Here is a 24,490-nt window from a genome sequence, read left to right as displayed (position 1 = left end):
AGCCCTTCCAGGTGAGGACACCTCGAGAACCAGGGGAGGGCCCTCATGTGCCCATGCAGGTGCCCCGACCTTGGACTCGCGGCTCCCAGACTAGAAGAAACAAATCTCCGCCGTTTATAAGCATCGGGTTCGTGGTATTGCGTGTAGCCGTCCGGCTAAGACCGAGAAGTACCGTGGTCATGGTCCCGGCTTCGAGAGGGGGAGACAGAGGCTCAGACAGAGGCCACCTCCAACCCGACTCGGCCTGAGCGCAGAGCTGCCTCCTGGCCCAGGTGCTCACGTCTTCACAGTGGACCTTTCCGTTCTTGTTTTCACCTCTCTTCTGCCACTCATGACAAATGGGGACCAGGAAGTGGCAGAGTGACTGTGGTGAGGACCACCTGTCCTGGGACGGGGGCAGCAGGAGGCCTGCCCCCAGCAGGGTGGCACCCCAGCGCTGAGCTCCTTCCAGCCTCGCGAAGGCCCCTGGAGAGTCCACATCCATCAGGAGCGTGGGGTAAAGCGGAGAAACAGGCGCCTCCCCCAAGGATCAGTCAGCCAGGAGCAGCGAGCTCCCTGGAGGGCCCAGGGACACCAGGACGACAATCGGCTCGTTTTACTGCGGGTCTGCCCCTCCCCCACCCATGCCAGCCCCTCCCCCGCCCGTGCCAGCCCCTGAGCAGGAGGGTGCCCCAGCCCTGGCAGCGTGCCTGGCCACAAACAAGGTCACGCATGCCTTGGCACTCCTCCCGCTGAAAGGTGAGGTCAGTGTCCCCTCCCCTTGAACTTGAGGAGCTCACGACCCCTTCCCCAGTAGGGTCCAGTGGAAATGCCGCTCTGGGACTTCTGAGGCTCAAAGGCCATGCAGCCTCCCCCTGGTCCTCGGGGACGGTCGCTCTGGGGGAAGAGGTTCCCCAACCCCGACCCCACCGGGCCAGAAGGGGAGGCCGTGCTGGGTGCCAGCGTCTGCGCCCCACTGAGCTCCTGGACAGCTGCCCGCATCAGCTGCCGGCCACCAGGACGTCCGGCCAGTGGGTCTGACCTCAACTAAAGGAGGCCCCTGCCAGTGGGAACCACCTCGCTGAGCCCTTCCTAAATTCCTGCCTCACAACATCAAGGGCAAAATAAGATGCTGGTGGTCGTACGCCATCGGTTTCAGGTCATCTGGAGCAGCTGTTGGACGACCAGGTCAAGTAATTCAGAGCACGTCTAAGCAGACACTTGAGTCCCCAGAGCTCCATCCCCAAGCCCTCCATCAGGGCTCAGGGCTCAGGGCTGGCCTTTGGGCAGAGACAGGAGCTGGTGGAGGGAGTTCTAGGCAATGTTACTCAATACCTACTCAGTGCCGGTCACAGGGGTAACAACATGTGGAGGCAGGGCCTCTCTCTGCCCTCGAAGACCTCACCATCCCATCAGGTGCCCTCTGGAATCCCAGCAAAGGCCTGAGCTGCCACCTCTTTGCTCTTGCCCGGAGCAAACATCCCCATGGAGCCTTTGTCCACAGTCCCCTTGTCCCCCCAGCCCCACCCCCTTTGCCCACCTCACTTCTCCTCTCCTTAGTTCCCAGGTGATGTCACCTCAGGGAAGCCCTCCTTGATGCCTCTGACCAAGACAAGTCTCTTTAGAATTTTGCCTCCTAGAGCTTGGCTTTTCTTCTAGAAGGGGCTCATTCTTACGTGTAATTGTCCTGAGTTCTCTGACCAGGGCTAAAACCCATATGCCGCAAAGCCGGAGACCTAGTTTGGCTCCTTCTGTTGTGGGTGTAGGGAAAATCTGGGGCATGCAGAGCTAACAAGACCTAGTGGTGGCCTGACGTAAGGAGAGCTGAGCCCCTACGGGACACCTTCCTAACCCCTGCTGCCCCTTCTACCTTGGGACCCATCCCAGGAGGTAAGGTTGCTGCTGACTTTGCAGATGAGGAACCCAGGCCCAGAGAGGTTAACCAACTTGCCTAAAGCCACGGAGCTACAAGCAGAGGGGCAGGTATTCGCACCGCCACGGCTGGGGGGCGGCCTTGCCCACACCTGGTGGGGCTCCTTCCCGCTCAGATTTGGGGTTCTGCCCCGTGCCCGCCCCACACTCTGCTCCTCACACCCGGTCGTCTGTGTGTCTGAGACTCCTCCAGCCTGAGTCGGGGGTCCCACCGAGGCTGGGGTACTGGAAGTCCAGTTCCTGAGCTCTAGAACCTCAGAAGGGCTGCCACAGCCCAGCCGAGGACGGTGCTTTCTCTCCGCTGCCCTCCCAGCTCCAGCGCCAGGGGCCTGGGGAGACCTGGGTTCGAATCCCAGCTCTGCACTTGCTAGCTGGGTGGCCTCAGGTGACTCGCTCCAACTCCCTGGGCCTCAGTTTCCATAAAACAGGGACAGAATCAGCACTTGTTTCTTCAGGTTATTGTTAAAAGTTAAATAAGCGACGGAATGTGAACGTGCCTGGCCCCCGATGGCACCAGAGCACCTATTAGAACCGCACGTGACCACTGCCCTCGTCCAGTCAGGAGAGAAGCTCTGTCAGACAAACCAGGCAGACCCGTTTTTTGAAAAACAAAAAACCATTTATTTCTGTAAACTGTTTGAGGGCAGATGGGCTTCGCGCCCCCAATACAGCACAGATTTCCTACCCCCAAATGAAATGAGCAAGGAAAAGAAGAGAAAGAACACCGCAAACTTGCCCATGAAGAACCAAGCCAACCTCATCTTTCTTCGGAAAAAAAATCCTTTTGAGCGCGTGGTGCCGACCGGGGATGAACACCACAGGCCTTCCGGTGTCACGAGGGCGGGGACCCGCTCCGCCGGCGGCTCGGTGGCAGAGCCGGCCCCACCGGCACAGAGGGGCCCCCCAAAAGTGAGGAATCGGCCTCCAGTGCTCCCTGAATTCCCGCCGTGCACCCCGGCCTCTCTCCCTAGCGTCCTCATCACGGGGGGAGCCCCTGCAGGGAGCCCTGGAAGACTCGTCGGCACGGCTGGCCTGGGACCTGCGCCCCCGCTCCATGCCACGATGAGACGTCAGCCCCGAGGGGAGGAAGGAGCCGCTCCGCACTGCGGGCCCCAGCCGCGGCCGGGCACCTGTTAAGGCAAGTTTTCTCTCTTCTGTTCGGTCGGAGTCAGGCCTGAACGTCTCACGGCCGCGTGCCGTCCCCGTCGGACGGATGCGTGGCTTAGGCAACTCTGGATGGAGGGTGAGGGACCCCGGAGCACGCTCGGGCGGGAGGGGGTCTGCGCCTGATGCATGGGATCGACGTGTGTGCTGGCGAAGGCGGCCCCCCCCCCTGATGGGCACGGCGGCCTCCTCCGCCACACAGGCGGGCGCCACGGGACACCAGACGGAGGCCCGGCCCCCAGGCGACGTGAGCTGGTGGCGGGAGAGGCCAGGCGGGCTACAGTGTAAGAGAATGCCAGGAAAAGGGGTCACCACAAGAGGCGCCTCAGATCTGGTGATGTGCGTGGCCTTGGCATCAAAATGATTTTTCCTTAGAACAAGCAAGAGGGGGAAAAGGAGATAAAAGAAAGATGTTCCATGAGCTTCAGGAGATAGGGCGCAGGGGGGGCTCGGGAGGGAAGCGGGGAAGGGGAGGTGGGCTGCAGACAGGATGGCGCGCGTTGCCTCTCACGGCGTCTCCTGTCCCTGGTGGGCTGGCGGGCTGGTGGCTCAGGCCGCGGTCCCCTCCCCCGGGGAGCAGGCGGATGACATTGCGAGGGGCAGGGGAAGGGCCGGGGTTACTCCGTCTGCGCGTCGTAGTTGGCGCCCCCCGCCTTCTTGAGCTCGCTCTTGATGAAATCTTCCTCCAGCTCCTTCCGGTCGCTGATCACAAACTCTTTAGCAAAATTCTGCAAGAACAAAATAGAACACAGAGTTCCCGTGAAGAAGGGACAGGGTCAAAGTGCTGCTCAGAAAACACATCCGAAAGTCCTGGTGCCTAAAATACTAAGAAATGATCAAAATGAAAATTCGGTGGCAACGCAGTTTGGCAAGAGGAGGAAAAGCCGTGACTGGAGATCAGGAAATGGGTGAAGTCGGGATACAGTGTGGTCCTGAGACCAAGGAGATGGGCCAAGGACAGAACGGGTTCGAAGGCTGGCGCTTTCGTCTTCCAGCTGTGTGACCTTGGGCGGGTTCCTTCAACTCTCTCTGCCTTCGTTTCCTTGTCTGTGAAAGACCAACCTGTCAGAATAATAGGAGAGGAGGTCGGAAAGGCAGGCTGGTGTGCTGGGAAGTGTTTAACATCAGGCTGTCCACAACGAGGGGGGGTGGGGGCGAGTCCTGAATGGTAGCTTGTGCCCACTGCCACGGTGTGAACATTCACCCCACGGTTGGCTTCAGCCATGGTGATGAGCTGAACGGGTGCAGCCACTCTCCGCCCTCGGAGTGCACAGGCTTCAACCATAAAAGCCCACGGGCCTGGCCCACACGAGGTATTCAGTAAATGCCCGTGGCATGAACACGTGAGGCAGGTGATCTGGCTTATCCGAGAACTCCGAGCCATGAAGAATCAACAGCTGTTTTGATACGTGGATCACCAGACTTCAATAAACAAGGAAAATTTCAGGACGATGAAAGAGAAGAATCCAAAATATTTACCAAAATACGAATAACAAGTCTGAAGGTCAGGAAATCATCCACACACACACACAGTCCACAAGGAAGTAGCATAAACAATGACCACCATTTATTAAGCACCTATGGGTACCAGACATGGTCACGCACTGGCAAACTTAATTCTTAAAACCCTTTCATATGACCCAGCAACCCTACCCCTAGAGATCTACACAAGGGAAATGAAAGCACACAGCCGCACAAACACTTATACACAAATATTTGCAGCGGTATTATTCGTAACAGCCCAAATGTGGAAACCACCCAGATGCCCGTGGATGGGAGAGTGGGTTAGCAAATTATAGTCTGTCTACATGCCGGACTGTTACTCAGCCATGAAAAGGAACGAGGTGCCGAGACATGATATCATGGATGGGTCTCAAAACCATCATGCCGAGTGAAGGAACCAGACAGGAAAGACCACGTATCGTATGATTCCATTTATGTGAAATGTCCGGAAAAGGCAAATCCGTGGAGACGGGAAGTAGAATCGTGGTTTCCGGGGACTGGAGGGGAATGGGAGGTGAGTGCTAATGGGGACGCGGTTTCTTCTGGGGGAAGGAAAATGTTTGGGAACTAGAGAGGGATGGTGGCTGCAGAACAATGTGAATGTACTAAATGCCCATGAATCGTAGAGTTTAAAATGGACAATTTTATGTTATGTGAATTTCACTGGAATTTAAAAAAAAAGACTCCAAAAAAAAAAAGTTACCATCCCTCCAAGAAGAATGAGTAAACCAAAAGAACACTCAAGGTCAAGTTTCACAGTATAAAGACAAAGCGTTTGCCGTGCCAAGCCACTAAGATACTAGCAGGGAGGGGAGAAGGGAAGGTTAATATTTATCAAGCAACTAATATGTGCCAGGTGCAGCCTCACACATCTCACTTAAACCTCCCTCAGTATATTAGCTTTTTTTTTTTCTTTTTTTAAGATAAGACCCACAGGTTGGGCTTGAAGAGATTGTGCAACTAGCCCAGAATGACACCCTCCTGACCCCTTCTAGTCCCATCCCACCATCCTGTGCTAAGCATCGGTGTCTGTCTTCAGCACAGTGAGTGAACACAAATTGGACGTATGGGCTGGGAAGGGGAACCGAGAATTAACATGTTTCTCAACCAGAGCCCCAATGGCATGGGGGTGGGGGCAGAGAGCAGAGGAGGAGGAAGCCAACAGCTCGAGATGCCTCTAGCAGGAAGTGCAAAGTTCCTCTGCCGTGTGATAGCTATATATGGAGACTAAAGAAATAAGAACACTCCTGTTCATGTCTGTTAGCCATTAGGAGATTTAGATTAACAAGAGGTTTGATAAGGCACTAAGAAATCTACAGTCAAACTGTACAAGGAGCTATGTAGAGTCCAGCTGAAAACCACGAGCATATGGAAAATCAAATCACAGCCAAAATAAGGAGCAATCTGGGGCACCTGGGTGGCACAGCGGTTAAGCGTCTGCCTTTGGCTCAGGGCGTGATCCCCGCGTTGTGGGATCGAGCCCCACATCAGGCTCCTCCGCTATGAGCCTGCTTCTTCCTCTCCCACTCCCCCTGCTTGTGTTCCCTCTCTCGCTGGCTGTCTGTATCTCTGTCGAATAAATAAATAAAATCTTTAAAAAAAAACAAAAAACAAAATAAGGAGCAATCTGCAATAAGAGAATCTAGTAAAAACGTAACATAACAATAAATGTAAATGAGCAAAATTACCCCCCCCAAAACAGCTATGTCTCAGGCTACCAAAAAATACCGCCCCCAAACTCTACGCTATATAATATACCTGAGACATGATTTAAAAACCAAAAGGTGAGGCAAAAAGTGATTATATCAAGAAAAGTACATGGAGAGGCAACCTCACCCGCTCCCACTATGGGAGCAGCACCCAGCCTCCAGGGGCCAAAGTGGGGGTGGGGGAGCCATGTGGAGGGGGCCCTACCAAGCCTCACAGGCCTCCCACACACAGGACGTTCAGCACCCCAGAGGCTTCAAAGGTGAACTGACACTTCCCCTAAGGGTGTGGACTCAGCAAAAAGTCCCCAGAAAGTCTGAGTCAGCCTAAAACCCAACTCACATCGACCCCTCCCTTTCCCACCCATGTGCCTTCCAGCAGTCCTCAGAAGGGGCCTTCCACTTGGCAGGGTGGACACCAGTGCCCCCAGGGAGTGGGCTTCATTGTGACCTTTCAAAAAGAGGCAGAAAGAGCAAAACCAGCTCTATAGGCAGCCGGACCCCAACCTGGGAGCAGCACACCAGAAGGAAGGAGCCGACATAAGGACCAGCCCACGGTGAAGAACCACAAAGAGCACATCTGAGCAAAGCATGGCCACCACCCCCTTTGCTCACACCTCTACCCTCAGCCACTGTCCCTAGCACCCTCGCCGTGTCACCAAACGCCCACAGTGCAGAGGCAGGTGATGTTGAAGGCCGCAGTTGCCAGAGACAAGTCCTGACTCAGAAGGACACAGGGCCCAGAGCAATGCTAACACACAGGAAATTTTTCATTTTCTAGCAGCCACATTAAAAAAAGTAAAAAAGAACCAGGTGATATCAATCTTCATAGGATTTTTATCTAACTTTATAGATTCAAAATACTGCCATTTTAACATGTAACCAACATACAAAATCATTAATGGGACCTTCCACGTTCTTTCCTGCAGAGTTTTCGAAACCCAGTGCACGTTTCACAGGTACGGGCCAAACCTCAAGTGCTAGGCAGCCACGTGTGGCTGGGGACGGGGCGGGTCTAGATAGAACAGGAAAGAGTCTGAAAGAACAGTGTGCTCAGTCAAGGAGAATCATTAATCATAAAATAGCTCAGCTGATATGAGTGGAGGAGGGGGGAGCTTTTGGAGGCCTGGAAATGTTCCATGTCTTGAACCAGAACTGGAAAAAAAAAAAAAAGCCCTTAAAATTCTGACATTCACCCCCTCATTTGATTGAAAAGCAGCAAGAGATGCAGAGAGGAGAAGCAATTCCTTCCAGGGCACAGAGCAGCCTCATGGCAGGGGTCCTGGGGGCAGGTTCTGGCCCTGTTCTGTCCTGTCCTCTCCCTCCCTCTGCTCCAGACTGCCCATCCCTCCCACCACAGCCTCTGCCACACCCTCAAGGCCACCAAAGCCATATGTCAAAGACTTCAAAGCAAAAGGTGCTGGTCTGGAGGCACAGTCACCTGTGGTTCTAGAAAGATCTTCTTTGTCGTATCTAGGAACACTCTGTCCCTGGCTGATAGCTTCCAGAAAGGGTCACTCCTCTTTTTTTTTTTTCTTTTGCCATGGCAGGACTTTTCCACGGAAGAGGCCCATCCATCTAAACCTGACTCCAGGATGGCTTGGAGACATGCAGTAACCAAGTTCAGGACACGTTTGCCCAGTGACTTTTCTCACGTGCATATACGCTCATTTCAAAGATGTAACACAGACATTGCTTCCAATGAGCTTCCAATGGTCTGTTCCTGGGAAGGCAACTCCAGAGGAGGACAGGCTAGGACAAGGTTCTGTACATCGTCCAGAATCTATTTTAGGACAAAGTTCTGTACATCGTCCAGAATCTATTTGCAAAGCTGGTTTAGAAAGCGCTTAAATGTTTGCCTATCTTTAGTTTTAAACCATCTCACTTTTTTTTTTTTAAGATTTTGTTTATATATTTATTTGACAGAGAGAGAGAGAGAGAGAGAGCACACAAGCAGGGGGAGTGGCAGGCAGAGGGAAAAGCAGGCTCCCCACTGAGCAGGGAGCCCAATGCGTGGCTTGATCCCAGGACCCGAGCCAAAGGCAGACGTTTAACTGACTGAGCCACCCAGGTGCCCCAACTTTTCTTTTTTTTAAGTAGGCTCCACCCCCAATATGGAGCCCAGTCTGGGGCTTGAACTCACAAGCCGGAGATCAATACCTGACCTAAGATCAAGAGTTGGGACGCTTAACCAACTGAGCCACCCAGGTGCCCCTAAACCATCTCACTTCTAAATGGGTCCCGACTGCCCGGGTTTAAACCCCAGCTTCAGTCCTGACGTGTGCTGGGCGTGGGTTTGGTCCAACACAGATAGCAGCAGTGGTCCATTTGCATCTCCAGCAGTTGGCCTTCCCCAGGGACTTCCCCTCCCCCGCCATCCTGGGACTTAACACCCCTCCCCCCACCCCCACCCCCTACTCACTCTCCTCACGTGCAAATGAGGACAATAAGACCTACATCCCGGGGGTTTCAGGAGGGTCTGATGAGTCTGCATAAGGCTGGGACCCTTGATGAGGGTTCCCAAGAATGATGAGGCGATATTTTAAGAGATCCCGGGTTCGCCTTTGTTCTTAAGATCATCAGGGGATCTGAGATGGAAAGTTTCCTGAAACGCTCAAGAGTGAAGGCACAGGGAGTGGCTGGTTCCTCTTCTCTCACCCACAATGGTTTCATCCCCATCATTTATTTTACTCAAGGAAAGTCCAGGCAATTCCTTCGAATAACCATGGCACTGACACGGGCACCGCTTCGTCCTTGCAGAGAGAAGACAGCAAATCCAGCTGCAAAGCCCACAGCGGGACACAGGGTCAGCCACGGGAGGAAGGCAGGAACCAGTGGGGTAGAAGCGTCGGGTCTCCCACCCAGAACACTAGAACCAGGGTGAGTTGCTAACCTATGCAGAGAATGCGGGTGCAGAGAAAGGTCTGGGAAGAGAAACTGAGAGTGGAGTGTTTGACAGAGAAGACTGTGATGTCAGCAATGCACGTTTCTACAAAGTGGGGCGATGGAAGAGAGGTGACCTTCATTGCATCCAAAGAGAAGGAGAGCTAGTGTCATTCATTCTCCCAACAAACACATGCTTACTAAGCACCTGTTGTATACCAGACATTCTCCTAGGTCCTGGGAAGGCAAAAGTCTGGTGCTTAGGGCTCTGAGAGTCTGAGAGCATAAGAAGAGAACCAGGGGGCGCTAAAACGCCCCGAGGGAAGCAGTCAATGGCTCTGGGCCCTGGTCTCTATCTCTGCGAAAGAAGAGGGAGAGACAATGGGTTGTCCTGGCACTTCCCCATCAGCCATCCATGGCTTTGCATCTTATCTCTGGAGCACGTGAGACAAAATTCCACGTCGACCGCCAGAACCTGAGGGGCAGTGGGGAAAACTGGCACGGGAAAGTCAACTACGGGACCAGAGACTGGCTTTCGACGTGTGCTAGCTTCAGGCCCTTCCCCAACCCCTGCACAGAAAGAGCGGGGAATAGAATCCCCCCACACACACCGTGTGTGAGCCGAGGCAGGGGGTGGAGGAGACACATGCTGGCCACCATAATGTATCTTCCCCAAGTGGCTGCAGATTAATGATAAGCCAAAGACCTCAATGGGCGGCAGGAAAGCAGTCGGGGCCCCGCAGCGTGCAGTGGGCTCAGAGAAGGGACCCCTCCAGATGGAAAGGCACAGCATCAAACCCGCTGGGCGTTCAGCTGCCAACCCCTCCTGGGCCTCCCACGCTTGCCCTCCTACAGCCATTCGAAAGAGCTTCAAAGACCCAGGTTTTCAAAATCCTTCCAGCAAGGTGTAATTTACTCAAAAAGAACAGATTCTTGTAACAGGCATGAGTCATCATAGAAAAGGGAAAAAACAAACAGCCCAATGGCACAGTCTCGTGTTTGGCAGATTCGGGGACAAAGGCACCCGTGTCACCCATGCAGTTCGTGAACGACATGACCCTACCTCGCTAGGAAGAAAACAGAGGACAAGGGAGGGGCATTCGGTCACATTTCAGCGGGGCACCGGGGAACCGTCCATTCATCCGAGGCCGATGGCAAGGAGGCACGCCGTCGTGGAGCATGCTCGCATAGGGTTGGGCCAAGCCCAAACCAGGGCAGTCGTCCATATGCCTCGAATCCTGACCCCACCCCTGCAGGGCCACCCACCTCTTCAGCATTTGGGTGACCGCCTGGAGTCTGACCCCTGCTCTCCTGACCATGGACATTTACAGAAGCCCCGACTCCCCTCTGCTGGTGTCTGACTATAGCCACATCCACATCGGGAACGGCAGGAATTTGGGAAACATACGTCACTCCTGCATCCACGGCAGACGCCATCATCAATCGTGGCGCTTTTCTCACGAGTCCAGACTTAGCGTCAGAAGCCTTCTTAACCCAGAGCCCCCTGCTATTGAGGGACTGACAAGCACACTTAAATCCAGGCTTACGTTTTCAATTATCGCCTGGTCAAAATTGTACCCAGCCTTTCTTGTTCCCCGGCCACACCCACTTTGGGGAATTTTTCCCAGGAAATAATTCAACAGATTTTTATTTTTTTGTAATTATAATATATACTCACAGATGTTCATTGTCAGTAAACACCAGATTGTTTTCCCATTTCAACAAAACTTGAATAAGTAAATAGTATCTGCATTGAACAGTTTATATACATCAGGAATTTTATACCATATTTTATTTAATTTTTATAATCCCATGAGTTAGATATTATCATCCCAAGTTTCTAGAGGAGGAAGCTCAAGTTCAGGGAAGTGAAATAAGTAGCCAGCAAAAGCAGACACCTGCTGAGGGGTGGGCTGGGCCTGGACCCCACAATGAAGCCCATGCCAAGGTCTTTACAAAAGTAAGGAGTGGTCCATGGAAGGGACGAGAAATAGGAAAAATCCGAAGGACACAAGCTGCAAAGAGTACAGGCAGCTCCAGCCCAACAAGATCGTGGGGTACACGCGTGTCACCCGGGAAGAGGAGCTGCCTGGACTCGGTGTCCCGGGCTCCTTCGGTGAAGACCTGCCCGCGCTCTAGCTAGGTCCCCACCGCGGGGAAACTACGCCGGTAAGCGTGTCTGAAATCGCTGCACGGGGCGTCACCAGCTGCTGGCGGGTGACCAGGCAGGGGCCATCCCACCACTGGCTGGCCAAGGGCTGGTACCCATGTGGGGCTTAGCGAGGGGCACCCAGGCCCCAGCCCGCCCCAGCTCTTGGCTTGTGCAAGTAGCTGCCATTGCTGCGCCGGGCTCAGGACTTGGGGCCTCCTCCCCTCTCTCCTGACAGCTTGTGACGTCTTGGTAGCAGGAGCACAGAGTGGGCCATGGGGCTCCCCACCATGAGAGTGGGCTCTGATCCTCCACCAGCCACTTCTGCCTTGGCTCAAGGACGCGTGCGTCCGAGCCTCAGCCTCCACATCTGAGTAGTGGGTATAGTGACAGCACGTGGCCCCCACCTGCGATACCACACGTCCTTCGCAGGCTGCTGGGGGCTTGTATTTCTAACTGAGTCATTTGTGTCTTAAACACAGGACACAAGCAACAGAAAGCGCCCTTGCCTGAGCCCAGGCCCAGGTGAAACGCACGGGCACAGAAGGCCCCTCCTGGTCTGGAGAATAAAGGGCCTTTCCATAAACCTTGAGCCTGGAGAAGTGTAAACATTCCTGCTGAAAACAAACAGCTGAAACCCTCTGGAGAGCCACGAAGCAGCCACAGCCGGTCCCCAGAGGGCCGGGTCCCCAGCGTGCTGGGTGGCAGCGAACGCTCTGAAGGGAGGGCAGCGGCCGCATACGTCTCATGACACGGACGAGCGCGGGTTCTCCCGGCCGACCCGGCCGGCTCGCACCTCTGCTTGTTACGGAAACAAAAGCAGAGTGTTTGCAAATTCGAGTCCACCCCCAAATCCCTCCGAGTGTAACTGGCTTGCATAATTTAATGCAATCCTGAGACCAGTTATTGAACGTTTAGGAATGTTCTCCCTCTGTCCTAGGAATATGCAAAAAAAAATAAGACACAGTCTGAGGCCCGTGTGAACATCTTTGTTTCTTCACTTTTTAGCACCTGTTTCCTACTCTTCTAGGCACAAGGGGTGCCCTGTAATAAAGCAGGCAAGGTTCCTGCCCTCGAGACTACCTTCTAGGGCCATTTATTTATAATTCCTGGAATCTATAATTCATGGGATCATGGTAGAAACACAGATGAAGGAGCAATTGGTTCTGATGGAGGCCAGTAGGAGAATGGCATAAAGAAGGAAGGTTTTGAAGGATGAATAGAAGTTCACCGGTCACCCAACTAGAGAAACCCTTTTTCCATCCTTTGCATTTCTTTAATCCTTCCAACAGCACCATGGAAATCTACATTCTCCTTTTCGTAACATCTTTTTCACAGAATCGAAAGATACAGTTACTTGCCTGAGGTCCCATAGCAAAGAGTTGATGCAGCTAGAATATCAGCTTGGGTCTCACACCCCCTTAAGCCCATGATCTTTTCCATTGACACAGCAGCGTTTGTTTTTTTTTAAAACAAGTGCTGAGCAATGATATTCTGTTTCCAGTTTTTATTTTAAAGGCTCTACCATCAAGAAGATTAAGTTTAAAAATAAATCTAAGAGGTTTATTTCCTGCACAACTTCTGAGAGCCTTTAATGGGCCATGCGAATCAACACAGGTAGGGTTTCCAAACCGCATGTGACCTCAGAACGTTGTCTCGGTGCTGAGGACTTTGGAAACGGGCAGCAGGGCCAGGTGACTGCATCGGGGCTCTGGGGCCAGGCGGTCTGGGCACCAGGCAGGGCTCTACCACGTCCAAGCTCTGGGACCCTGAGCAAGTGACTCGGCTTCCCTAGGCCCCCGGCCCCTCATCAATAAAATGGGGATGGGGTAGAACTGGCCTTGTTGCAAAGAATTAATGATTTCAATATGGGGAAAGTCCTCTGAGGTGCCAAGCACACGGTGGGGCACAATAAAACCGTCATTAGGAATGTTATTAGCACAGTGGTACACCCAGGGGGCCCTCTTGCTAGAGCGTTAGGTATATGTGGTCTTGGCCCTGTGGGGTGAGAGGAGGTCCAGCATTTAAGCTGACACCACTCCTGTGGTGTAGAAGCCGTCAGAATTCACATTAAGCTGACAGTTCCACACAGTCACTGAAATGTCCGTCCTTCCTGCCCCCACTGCTCATTGGAGGCAACACGGCTGCTGTCCTTTCCCAAGGCTGAACGCGGAGATGGACCCTCTGGTCTCTCCGCTCCATGAACATTCATAGGATGTTAAAAAAAATAAATAAAAGGCTCACATGAATAAAGCCATTCTGCAAGGCAAGCACGATGCATCACGGCCAGAGTCTGGTCTAAATCAAGACAGCCTGGCCCAGCCCGGACAGCAGGCCCCTAATAGTAGTGCCTGCATTGTTCCCGTAATCCCGCACAGGCGCCGGAACAATGGCCCGGGTGTTCTGTCCCCGGCACCACCCGGGCCCTTCTGTGCGGCAGATGACAGCCGGGGCGAGACAGCCACGCATGCTGTCCATCCGGCGAGCCCCCCGACCCCAGTCCGGGCGTCACCACTGTCCAGCCCAACATGCCTGGAAGCCTGTCTTGTTTTGTCTTGCTTTCCCCTGGCCGCAGACACATCTCAGTTTCTCAGCCTGGCACTGAGCACAGACTAGAGACCCACGGTTAAACCTCCTGACTCTGACCTCCTCTGGACTCTGGCCGGGATTGGCTGTTTGTGAGCCAGGGCTTTGGGGCAAGTCCTAGCACTGCCCTGGGCCTCAGTTTCCCCATCTGTTAATGCACCTATGCAGCAGGCCCCGGGGGAGGGATGACATCAGCGCCAGCAAAGGTGGGCAAGGCCGGGACCTCTGGTGTTGCTGATGGCGGGGACTCCGGTCCAAGCCCTGTGCAGGACAATGAGGCAATGTGGCTCAATCGCAGACTTATCACCGGCTGAGGAAGTGATGCACGATGGAGATAGAGAGCTGTGCGTCACGGTCTTGTCGACAAGGGGACGCTGGGGTAACAGCAGCTACCACGCCCAGGTCTTCACCAGACGTGGTTCTTTTTTTTTTTTTTTAAGATTTTTTTTTATTTATTCGATAGAGATAGAGACAGCCAGCGAGAGAGGGAACACAAGCAGGGGAAGTGGGAGAGGAAGAAGCAGGCTCATAGCGGAAGAGCCTGATGTGGGGCTCGATCCTATAACGCCGGGATCACGCCCTGAGCCGAAGGCAGACGCTCAACCGCTGTGCCACCCAGGCGCCCCACCATACGTGGTTCTAAGCATTGTCCTCTATTTGCTGAACACTAAGAGGCAGACACTATCTTACCCCTGTTTTGGACTTCAGAGGACTGAGACCGGAGAAGGTAAGTAACATGCCCAAGGCTGCACAAGGTGCTGGACTCACACCATGTGGCTCAGAAAGCCCCGCTCAGACCACAGCACTGCAGTGCCCCTCTGTCCGACTAAGTAAAATGAGGTTCCTTTAAAGGAATGACGCCCTAAACAAAGTGCCACATTTTTTAATGAAAACGTTTCAGACTATGTCAAAGCGGAACATGACACAAGTCCACCCACTCAACTCTTCCTTTTATAAAGAAGGAAACTACAGCCCAGGAAGGGAGAGCGACTTGGCCACGGCCAGGCAGGGGGCACGAAGACCCGCCTTTCTTGATTCTAGTGTCTCTGGGTCCGTTTACATTGTCTACATTTCATGCAAACCACAAGGATGTGGGTCTAGTACTTTCATTACAATCAAACCCGAGGGTTTATCGGTAACCCTAAACTAATCGCCAATCCACTTATTCTTCACATGGAAATCATAGCAAGAGGCAGATGGAGGGGCGCCTGGGTGGCACAGCGGTTAAGCGTCTGCCTTCGGCTCAGGGCGTGATCCCAGCGTTATGGGATCGAGTCCCACATCAGGCTCCTCCGCTATGAGCCTGCTTCTTCCTCTCCCACTTCCCCTGCTTGTGTTCCTTCTCTCGCTGGCTGTCTCTCTGTCAACTAAATAAATAAAATCTTAAAAAAAAAAAAAAAAGGCAGCTGGAGAAGGCCACAGCGCACAAGACGCAGAATCCAGAACGGCCCATCAAGAAGGTCCCTTAGAGAACATCCGCTCTGAGCGCCTATTAAACATCGGGGAAACTGCCAGGTGCCCCAGGATCAGCACGATTTTAGTGACTGTGGAAAGACACCATTGCGCCAGCATAACTGACCCTCTGTAGCTTAAATGGCTGTATTTGCAACTGTAGCATCCATGAGAGGTATTGTGATGGCTTCAGATAATAAACCTTTTTAAATGCAGATGTGAAAAAGGCAGAAGGTAATGGTCAAAATATTACACTGCACCTGCAGTTCAAGATGTCCCAGCTCCCCCACCGCAGTGGACATCGTGGACATCGGTGCCTTCCCATCTACCAGCGTCGCTTTAACATCTGGGCACACGCCCGAGCTGCCAATCATGAGGCCCCGCCTCCCCACCCATAGGATGTGCATGTGACCTAAGTTGAGCCAATCAGGGTCCTTGTAAGGGAATGATTGACACCCGAGGCCAAACCCAGAGAAAAGAGAGAGGACAGGAAGCTATAGGGGGAGCCCTGGATCCAGCCACACCTAAAGGCCGGAAACCCTGCGCTTCCCAGTTCTGAAAGCCAGGCAATTCCCCTTTTTGCTTCAAGGTCTTTGAGCTCGCAAACAAATGGGTTATGACCAATAGTCCCAAGTGAAACTTCACACCGAAGAATTCTATTTCCCGAAATCACCCTCTGCCCCTGGCTCACTCAACCAAACTGGGCCGAGTTCTAGACCTGAAAGGAACTCTGCAGGCCGCTGGTGGGGACGGGGTTTCCTTTGCAGGTGACGGAAAAGTTCTGGAAACAGACAGGGATGGTGGTTGCCCAACACTGTGAATGTGCTTTAACGCCACTGAGTCATACGTTTTAAAACAGGGAAAATGAGCAATTTTATGTCACTGTATTTTACCACAACTTTTTAAATGGAAAGAAAAAAGGAGCCCTGCAAAATTCAAAAGGCGGCCCGACTGGCAAGCGTTCTCTCCCCACACGCCCTTGCCTGCTGGCCACGCATGTCCAGGCCGCCAATGGAAGAGGAACCGTGGATGGTGGAACCCAGCAGGAGACCTTCGGCCACGGAACAGGCCTTCTGGCATTTTTCAATCTGCTGCCACAAAGGAGACCCCTGAAAGCTGTGTAACCACTAAAACCCAAATGGACCTGGAGAAAAATAGCCCGCGGGGTGGAGTCGGGGGCTTTCCAGCGCAAGGGCGTCAGCGCTGGGCAGAGTGCTGAGTGGTGTTAGCCAGGGACGCTCAGTGGGCTGGGAACTCAGTGACACTGATTAAATAAACACTTACTGTGTCCCAGACCTGGTGCTAACCCGCTTCGAGATGATCATCTGACAACTCAGACCTTTTAAAAATGACTTTCACGTCCATTAACTCTGGACGCCCACCTCCCGAAAATGTGTCCTAAAGAAATAATTCAGTGGGAGAGACAAAGGAGCTGCGTGTATTGAAATGTTGGTTGGAACATTATTTATAGAAATAAAAACAGGCAGCAAGTCAATAGGCCAACCACAGGGGACGCTTAGTACCTGACGGTGTCCTTGCGCACCAAACAGCACAGCCAGCGTCAGGAGCACGCTCGTTACAAAGACTGCAGCCACATCGTTTAGAGAATTAGGCTGGCGGGGGGTAGGGGAGATGCCCACCTAGAGGGTGACTTGCAGGCTGTGATGCGCGGGCGCGGCGGAGCTCGCCCCCAGAGCTGGCAGGGAGGATGGAAGACAGGCCACGATAATGCAAGGACGGGAATTCTTTCTTCTTTCCTAACATTTTTTAAGTCGAAGTTTGATTTGCGGGATAATTTGAGATTTACGGAAAAGCTGCAGGAGAGACAGCAGGAGAGTTCGCACACACCCCACACTCCGTGTGCCTGAGGGCTGACATCTTACGTTCCTGTGCTAAGTTGGTCACAACTGCGAAGCCAACACTGAAACACTACCGTTAACTAAACTCCAGACCTCGTTCCAATTTCATCAGTTTTTCTTTTCCAGGATCCAATCCACGATACCACATTGCATAGAGCCTATTTTTGTGTCTGTTCTGTTTTTGGTTTTTACAATTCAAGGCTTTTCACATAGTTACAGATACATGCACCCATCACCACAGCCAATTCAAGAATATCTTCATCCGCTCAGAAAGCAAGCCCATGCCCATGAGCTACCATCTCCCGATCGTGGGCTTGAGAGACCCTTCTGCAAAAGGGAGAACCCCTGGTAAGGAGAGAACTCTCCGTCACCTCCCTTTTCCCCTGGTTTATCTTTCTGGAAATCAGATTTTCTCTTCTCAGCGTGACCCCAAGCCCTCGCCCCATATGGACCACCTTGGAAGTTTCCGACAGTATGGATTTTGGTTACATCCGGAGCAGAGGAACACTTGGAAATAGAGAGCCCTCCAAGTAAAACCTCAGGAAAGGAACTCAGAGACTAACCCCTCTTCCTACTAACCTAGCAAGGACGGGGGGCAAGTGTTATTCCTGAGCAACTACTGGGTCCCAGACACTGTTGAGAGGCCGTGCACGAAGTCTCCCACTGGGTCCTCACGGCCACCACTGGAAGTCAACCATGATGACCCACGATCCAAGTAGACAGCGGCTACCATTTTGGTCGTCGTTGCAGCCCCCTTCTTCATGAACCACCTGCCCCATCCCAAAGGTAGGCCCTCAGCTGCCACCTTTCCATTATGTGGTGGTCACAATCACAAACCTGGCTACCCGCCCCCAGCCCACACCCCGCAAACAACTCAGGGAACGTTTCCTCAGCGGCTCTGGGGGTCCAGAGATGGGTGCAGCTCGCGTTCTGTCCTGGGCGCCACCCCCGCCCACCCCATCCCAGGAAGAACACAAGACCAAGTACCTGCACGACCTCCTTCACCAGGGTCTTGTCCGTGCCGGTTTTGGCTCGCTGCAGCCCGCTGACGTTCTCGCCGATCCACGTGATGAGGGCAAACTTGGACCTCTTGCTCATGGCGTCCCCAGTGGTGAAACGCACAAAGGCAAACAGCCGCACGTCATCTGTCGTCAACAGCAAAACAGGGCACGGTGCTCAGTGAGAATGTCCCGAGACTTTGCTCCTGAGAAGGAGCCATGAGCCAGAATATGCCCAGAGCCGCACGGCAGGAGCCCAATGCTGGCCTCGGCCAACGTCCCCTCATGTAACCCAGCAACGGCATCGCAGGCTCCGAGGCCCATTTCGCAGCTGGGAAGGGAGGTTCAGAAGGGGCACGCGACACTCCCAAGGCCAGTGGGCAGTTCGAGGCCATGCTGGCCTCGGAACACAGGCCTCTCTGGCCGCTAAGCCTGATACCCCCCACCCCGCATCCTTCACATGGTCAAGGAAGGCTAAGGTTCTGGACCCGATTTAGCGAAACCTTCCTCAAGTCTTCTTATCCCCCAAGGAGCTGCTCGGAATGGGAACTGAGATGGGGGGTGGGAGGTGGGGGGACAGAGTGGCCCTGATCTTGGTGTGAGATATGGCTCTAGGACCGCTGGCCTGTCTAGCTCGTGGCTGGATAATTATCGCAGTAAAGAATGCTGAGTATTGTGCCGTTCGGTGTGTCCTGCCGGTTATAAGTCACAGATCTGTTATTAGGAGGTCGGGGTGGGGGGAAGAGGGAGAGGGGTTTGTCCTACTGGTCCACATCTATCTACCTTTTGTTCCATTACCATGCTTTTATCATTATTGTCCCTTCAGACAGCCTGCCACTGCTACGCGTTACCAAAATATCTGCGATGGTGCTGAGTTTTCAGAGTGACCCGGGTGTGGGTTTCCCACTAGGACGGGTCAAGGTTTCGCCGCCTCAGCACTCCTGATTCTTGCAGCTGGATCGCTCTTAGTGGTGGGGACTGTCCTGGGCAAGGCAGGGTGCTGAGCGGCATCCCTGGACCCCACCCACAAGCTGCCAATATCACACACCCCCTACCCCAGTTGCCACAACCAAAAACGTCACCAGACACGGCCCCGCAGCCTCTTCGGGGCAAAATCGCTCCCCCAGCTGAGAATAAACTTCTGGACGGTTTGTGTGTCCACTGAATCAAGACCCTCAATGTGTTTTCTACCAATATTCTGTGCTTTTCTTTGAGGAAACCACTTATCCTTACTCAGCTTAGTTCCTAAATAGTTCATATTTTACTTGCAATTATCAGGGAGAGCTCGTCATTGTCCCCAACTGCAGATGACTGCCCAGTACCGGCTTCGGGGTGCTCACCTCGGGCTGGCTACTCAGCTCAGCTCTCCCCTCTCAAAGGGCTTCTAGCATCTGGCTTTAGGATTTCTCAAGTCCCCACAGACAGTGGAGAGCTGTGCTTCTCAAGTGCCCGTGTGTATCTGACTCGCATGGGGCTCTCGCTAAAATGCAGACGTAGAGTCCCCAGGTCTCGGAGGGGCCCCGGGGCTGCATTTCTAAGTGGCTCCGGGGTGATGCTGATGCTATGGGTCAAAGGACCACATGGGAGCTTTTCTGTATTTTCATTTTTTCTAAATCAAGGTATCTTCCTCCTAAGTCTTCCCAGCTGCCTCCCTGCTGAACCCCACACAGCTTACAGGTTTACGCCAAGCCCTCTGGGTGTAAAGGGGATCATCTGGAGCTGGTTAAGTTCGCTGCCTGGAGGGGACGTCAAAGCTTGAGCACATCCTGGCCTACAAGCTGTGCGTCTCATGGGCAACCAGGGGAACCAAGAAACACGGTTCTCAGCCAGACGGATTCCTGATTCGGACCCCACGGTCCAGGCCTGGCGGCCCCACAGCGTTGATGGAAACAGGTCATAATCACCAGTCACGGTTTCTAAAACACACTCACGTTTTACTATCTCATGTGGTCTTTACAATGATGCTGTGAGGTGGGTCATGGGGGAGGAGGGGACACCTCTGTCGTCTTCATCAACATGCACTTCGCCCTGAGACAGATGAGCCTCAGAAGTCATGGGATGTGCGCAAGGTGACTCGTGACAGTTAAGCCGAGGCCTGGGTGGCCTGGGTGTGTCTGCCCAGCCCCCTTCCTTCGGGGAACTGCCCCACCCGGCCACAGGAGTCTGGCGGACACCCACTGTGGGACTGGACCATGGGGGTCGGCACCAACAGAGAAAGAGTCTCGGGGACATTTCACGGGCCAAATAGACAGGGCTTGGTGGCAGACTGGCCATGGGGGGAAGGAAACAGGAGTCCAGGGACTCCCAAATGGGGGTGAGGGCTCCATCTCCTAGCCTCAAGGACTCTGACTTAGTCCCCAAGCACTGAGCCTCAGCTGCCTCAGCTGTAAAAAGGGGTGATATTTTTTGGTCCTTCCTTTTATTTTTTTTCTTAGAAAAGAAAAAGTCACGGAACATAAAATTCGCCGTTGCAGCTAGTTCACAGGGTACAATTCAGGGGCATTCAGTACACTCACAGCGCTGTGCCGCCACAACCCTACCCATCACAGTCCTTCCGCTGCCCTCTGCCCAGCCCGAAGCAGCACTATGTCCGTTCTGCCTCTGGACTTGCCTCCTCTGAACATTTCGCATAGACGGAAGCGCACAATCCGTGGCCTTCTATCACTCAGCACGTCAGCACGGCTCATCCCCGCTGTGGCATGTTCCATCCCTCATTCCCATTACAGCCAAATCATATTCTAGGGTATGGCTATGCCACCTTCTGCCCACCCATTCACCCGCGGAGGCACATCTGGGAGGTTTCCCAACGGGGCGATTTTGCCTCCCTCATCAGTCAACCGCAAGGATTAAATAGGAACGCCGTGCAACCTGCCTGGCCCGCCACGGTGGGAACGTCTCCATGAAGTTGTGGCCACAGGACAGAGCTGCCAGGTGGGCAGTGAGCACAGGAAGCGAGGTGGCGGGGCGGAGGGACTGAATGTCCACAGCCACGCATGGCTGGTGCCGACGGCGTAGGGGGAGGCCCGCCAGTTCCAGGGCCCTCTGAGCAGCGGGGAGGCTGTGGCGGAGGAAGCAAGATGCCCCGGCGGGGGTTAATGAGACTGCTGCCTAGATCTGGGGGGGCGGGGGGGGGCAGGGCCGCAGGTCGGGTGCCTCCTGAGGCGACGACGCAGGCAAAAGCACAGCAGCCTGTTTCCATGGGAACCACTCCATCTCCCATCCCCACATTGGAAGCCTGGAGCCTCGGTGTCTGTGACCGCAGCTGGACCCCCAGCACCCCATCACTGGCCAGAGCCTCCACGTGGGAAAGCCGCAAACCGTGTGTCCCACGTACCAGCGCAGGACCTGGTGTGAGAGGGACGCACCAGAAGTGAGTCACCAGAAGTGAGTCACAGCCCGGCCACCAGCCCCCGCAAGGGCTTGGGGAACCTGGCAGTGCAGACTTTCCCCAATGTCATTTACATTATAATGGCAGGAGGGACTGCGTTCCGCGTTCCTGGGGCGGCTGCTGGCTGCTTATCTGACAACGCTTTGGCCAACAAGATCGCTGACGTTTTTGAACCGCCAAGAGTCACGTTATGCTTACAAATGTTTGCGGCCTCAGATTTGAAAAGTCAGCTGAGTCTGCAAGGGAAAGTCGGTCTGTCCGAGCGACGTTTTCGGAGCTGCCCACACGGACCTGCAGCCTCTCTCCCCCACTCACCCTGAAGGAGGCTCTGAGCCGGTTGTGACCTCAAACTGGCTGGTGCGGGGAAGTTTTAGTTCTCAGTCCTGCATTGGGCCACCTTCCCTGACAGAACACACGCGCGCGGCCACAGCACCGCATCTGCGTGGCAAACACCCCTCCCCTCCTGCTGGCACCGCGCTCACACACGGAACATGTGGGTGTACCAACAGAAAGGCAGAGCGAAGCCACACCGCACACGTGGATAACACGTGTGCCTGCACCCATCTATGTGCACGCACCTGTGTGTGTGCACTATGCCGGAACCTGGCCGGGGGGGACGTGGCGGCTTGAGACGGCTGTCACCCTCACGGTGCCACTCGGTCCCCAGAGGGCCAGTGGCACATCTTTCCAGCCTGAGGCTCAGGAGCTGAGGGTGCAGCTCCAGGGAACCCCAGTGGGGGAAGCCGGGCCCAGACCCCCCCACAGCAGACAGACCCCTGAGCTCCCTGTCTTCTATAGAGGCCTCCGCACCTCTGTCTACACCGGCTGCTGCGTCAACTTTTCACCCTTAACCTTCTGCTCCCCAGCAGCCAGGTTAACAGTCCAAGTTCCGGAATCCATTAGAAGCTCCCGCCACTTCGTGCCAGCTCTGTGACCCAGACCAGATGCACACAGGGCTCTAAACCTCAGCGTCCCCATCTGCACAGTCCTGATGCCGCCTGAGGGTCTCAGGAAACAGGATATGCAACAGGCGTGGTTCCTGGGTCCCCACCTCTCCGGTAAAACTGCCCCGGGGGCCTCAGTGCCATCAACCTGCCAGACCCAAGCACGGCCTCCCTGCCTCTCCGTCTGCACTGGCTTTCCGCACCCACCACACTGACACTCGCTCCTCTGCGTGTCCACGCAGGGGCGTTCCCCGCACAGCCATTCAGCCACTGTGGCTTGGCTCAAGGGCCTACTATGTGCCAAGCACAGCGCTAAGCACTGGGGTGTGCAGCTGAGACAAACAAGGATAACAGAAGCTGTTTATCGAGCGCCGACGACATGCTGGGCACCATGCTAAGCGCGTACACGTGTGGCCACATGTCTTCATCCCAAGCCCTCTGTGCGGCCGGAACGGCTCCCAGGCCCATTTTTACAGCTGAAGAAACTGAGGCTCAGAATGCTGATGTGGTAAGCAGCCAGACAACCCTCTCCCTGCCTGTTGGAGCACTGGTTAAGTGGAGAGTCGTTCCCACAGCGGGGCCCCCCCCCCCGACCCGCAGTGTCAGCCTCCCCCAGGAAACCATGGAAACGTGGCTCAGGGTCCACCCAAGACTTGCTGATTCACGAGCTCTGGGAAGCCGTGCCCCTGGGGGACTCGGGGGGCTCCCCAGCTTGAGAAGCACTGACCCAGAGAAAACGGGGAGGGGAGAAGAACTCGCACCAGCCCTGGCAGGAGGGGGGTGAGATGGCAGGTCTCAAGGGCAGAAAAGCTGAAGTGCCCCAAGTTCACCCCACCCCCTTCCTTCCCACCCACACTTCTTTTATTTTGAGGAAGTGATCGTGAAAAGGAGCTTCCTGTACGGCCTGGCTTCTGGACACCAGAATTTACAGACCCGAGGACTGAGGCAGGACTCCGAGTATGTCGGCACCGAAGACCATGAGGACTGTCCCAAGACTCTCCCTCGCTCAAATCCCACAGTCCAAGGAAGAGAAGCGCTCTCTTTAGGAGCAGGGCTACTGAGCCGTGGCACGGGGCCGCGGGGTCCTTTCTGTCACCTGTGGATCGTCCATTAGACAGGAGCCATCACTGACAAGGAGTCACAAACACATCACAAGATCACGTAGAGCCCCGTCTTGGAGGAGACGTCAACCCGCGACAAAGCAAGGCCAGGAGCGCCATCCCTGAGGACCATCCGTGCCACCGCCCATCGCCTTCTGGATGGCGCCGCGAACTGGGAGCCCAGGCTGATGGCACATCAGGCCTCGGCCCAGAGTGAACGCTGTGGATACCCACCCCTCCCCCCCAGCCAGTCTTAGTCGTGAAAAGATGGCCCTCATGCAGCATGAATAAACCCCACCCTCGGAAGAACTGGACCATCTCGGTGGTCTGTGAGGCCTCGCGGTGTGAAAGAGCTCCCACGGCCCTCTGGCCCGGCCACCGAAGGACTGAGAGATGCCGGGCTGGGTCTGCTCGGTTCCCTGTCCTATTTCTCTCTGCAAGGTCCTTGCCTTCATTTACGAAGAAAGTTCATACACGACATGAGGCCACCGCTGCCGAGTTCGTGGGCACGGCCTGGCACCAAGTAAGCACCCGGAAAGCCACTGTGGTCACCGCACTCTCTCCTCCACAGTCCCTCCCTGCCTCGGGCTCTCTTCTCACCCCTTTCTCCACCCTACATTTCCCTCCTTTCTCTCCCGTTCACCACTTTTACCCCTCACCACCTCCTCCTGAGCTCTGTCTGGGGCTGGACTGGCAGGAGGGATTCAGAAGTGAGAGAGGGGACGGCAGGAGGACCAGGGGGTGATGCTAAGCGCTTAGGACAAGGCAGGTGTGGGAGGAGAAACGAAAAGGGGAGATGACCACACAGGGTATGGGAACAGAGGAAGGAAAGGAGGAGGAGTCAGAC

General features: G+C 54.5%; 1 protein-coding gene across 1 annotated transcript in view; it reads right to left on the bottom strand.

The window, feature by feature from the left end:
• Positions 1–2,508: 2,508 nt before the first annotated feature.
• The window catches only part of COTL1 (coactosin like F-actin binding protein 1), a 39,881-nt gene continuing 17,899 nt past the window's right edge, over positions 2,509–24,490 (bottom strand). Inside the window, exons 3-4 of the mRNA XM_008702682.2 lie at positions 18,201–18,358; positions 2,509–3,803 (exon numbers count right to left, since the gene is read on the bottom strand). Of these exons, the coding sequence (XP_008700904.1) occupies positions 3,693–3,803; positions 18,201–18,358 (269 nt within the window). The 3' untranslated portion in view covers positions 2,509–3,692. The remainder of the gene's footprint in view (positions 3,804–18,200; positions 18,359–24,490) is intronic.

This window comes from Ursus maritimus, unplaced genomic scaffold (assembly GCF_017311325.1).
Source record: "Ursus maritimus isolate PB19 unplaced genomic scaffold, ASM1731132v1 scaffold_19, whole genome shotgun sequence".
Lineage (NCBI taxonomy): Eukaryota > Metazoa > Chordata > Mammalia > Carnivora > Ursidae > Ursus > Ursus maritimus.
Note: the sequence above shows the minus strand (reverse complement) of the source record. Positions and strands in the feature narration are given on the sequence as shown.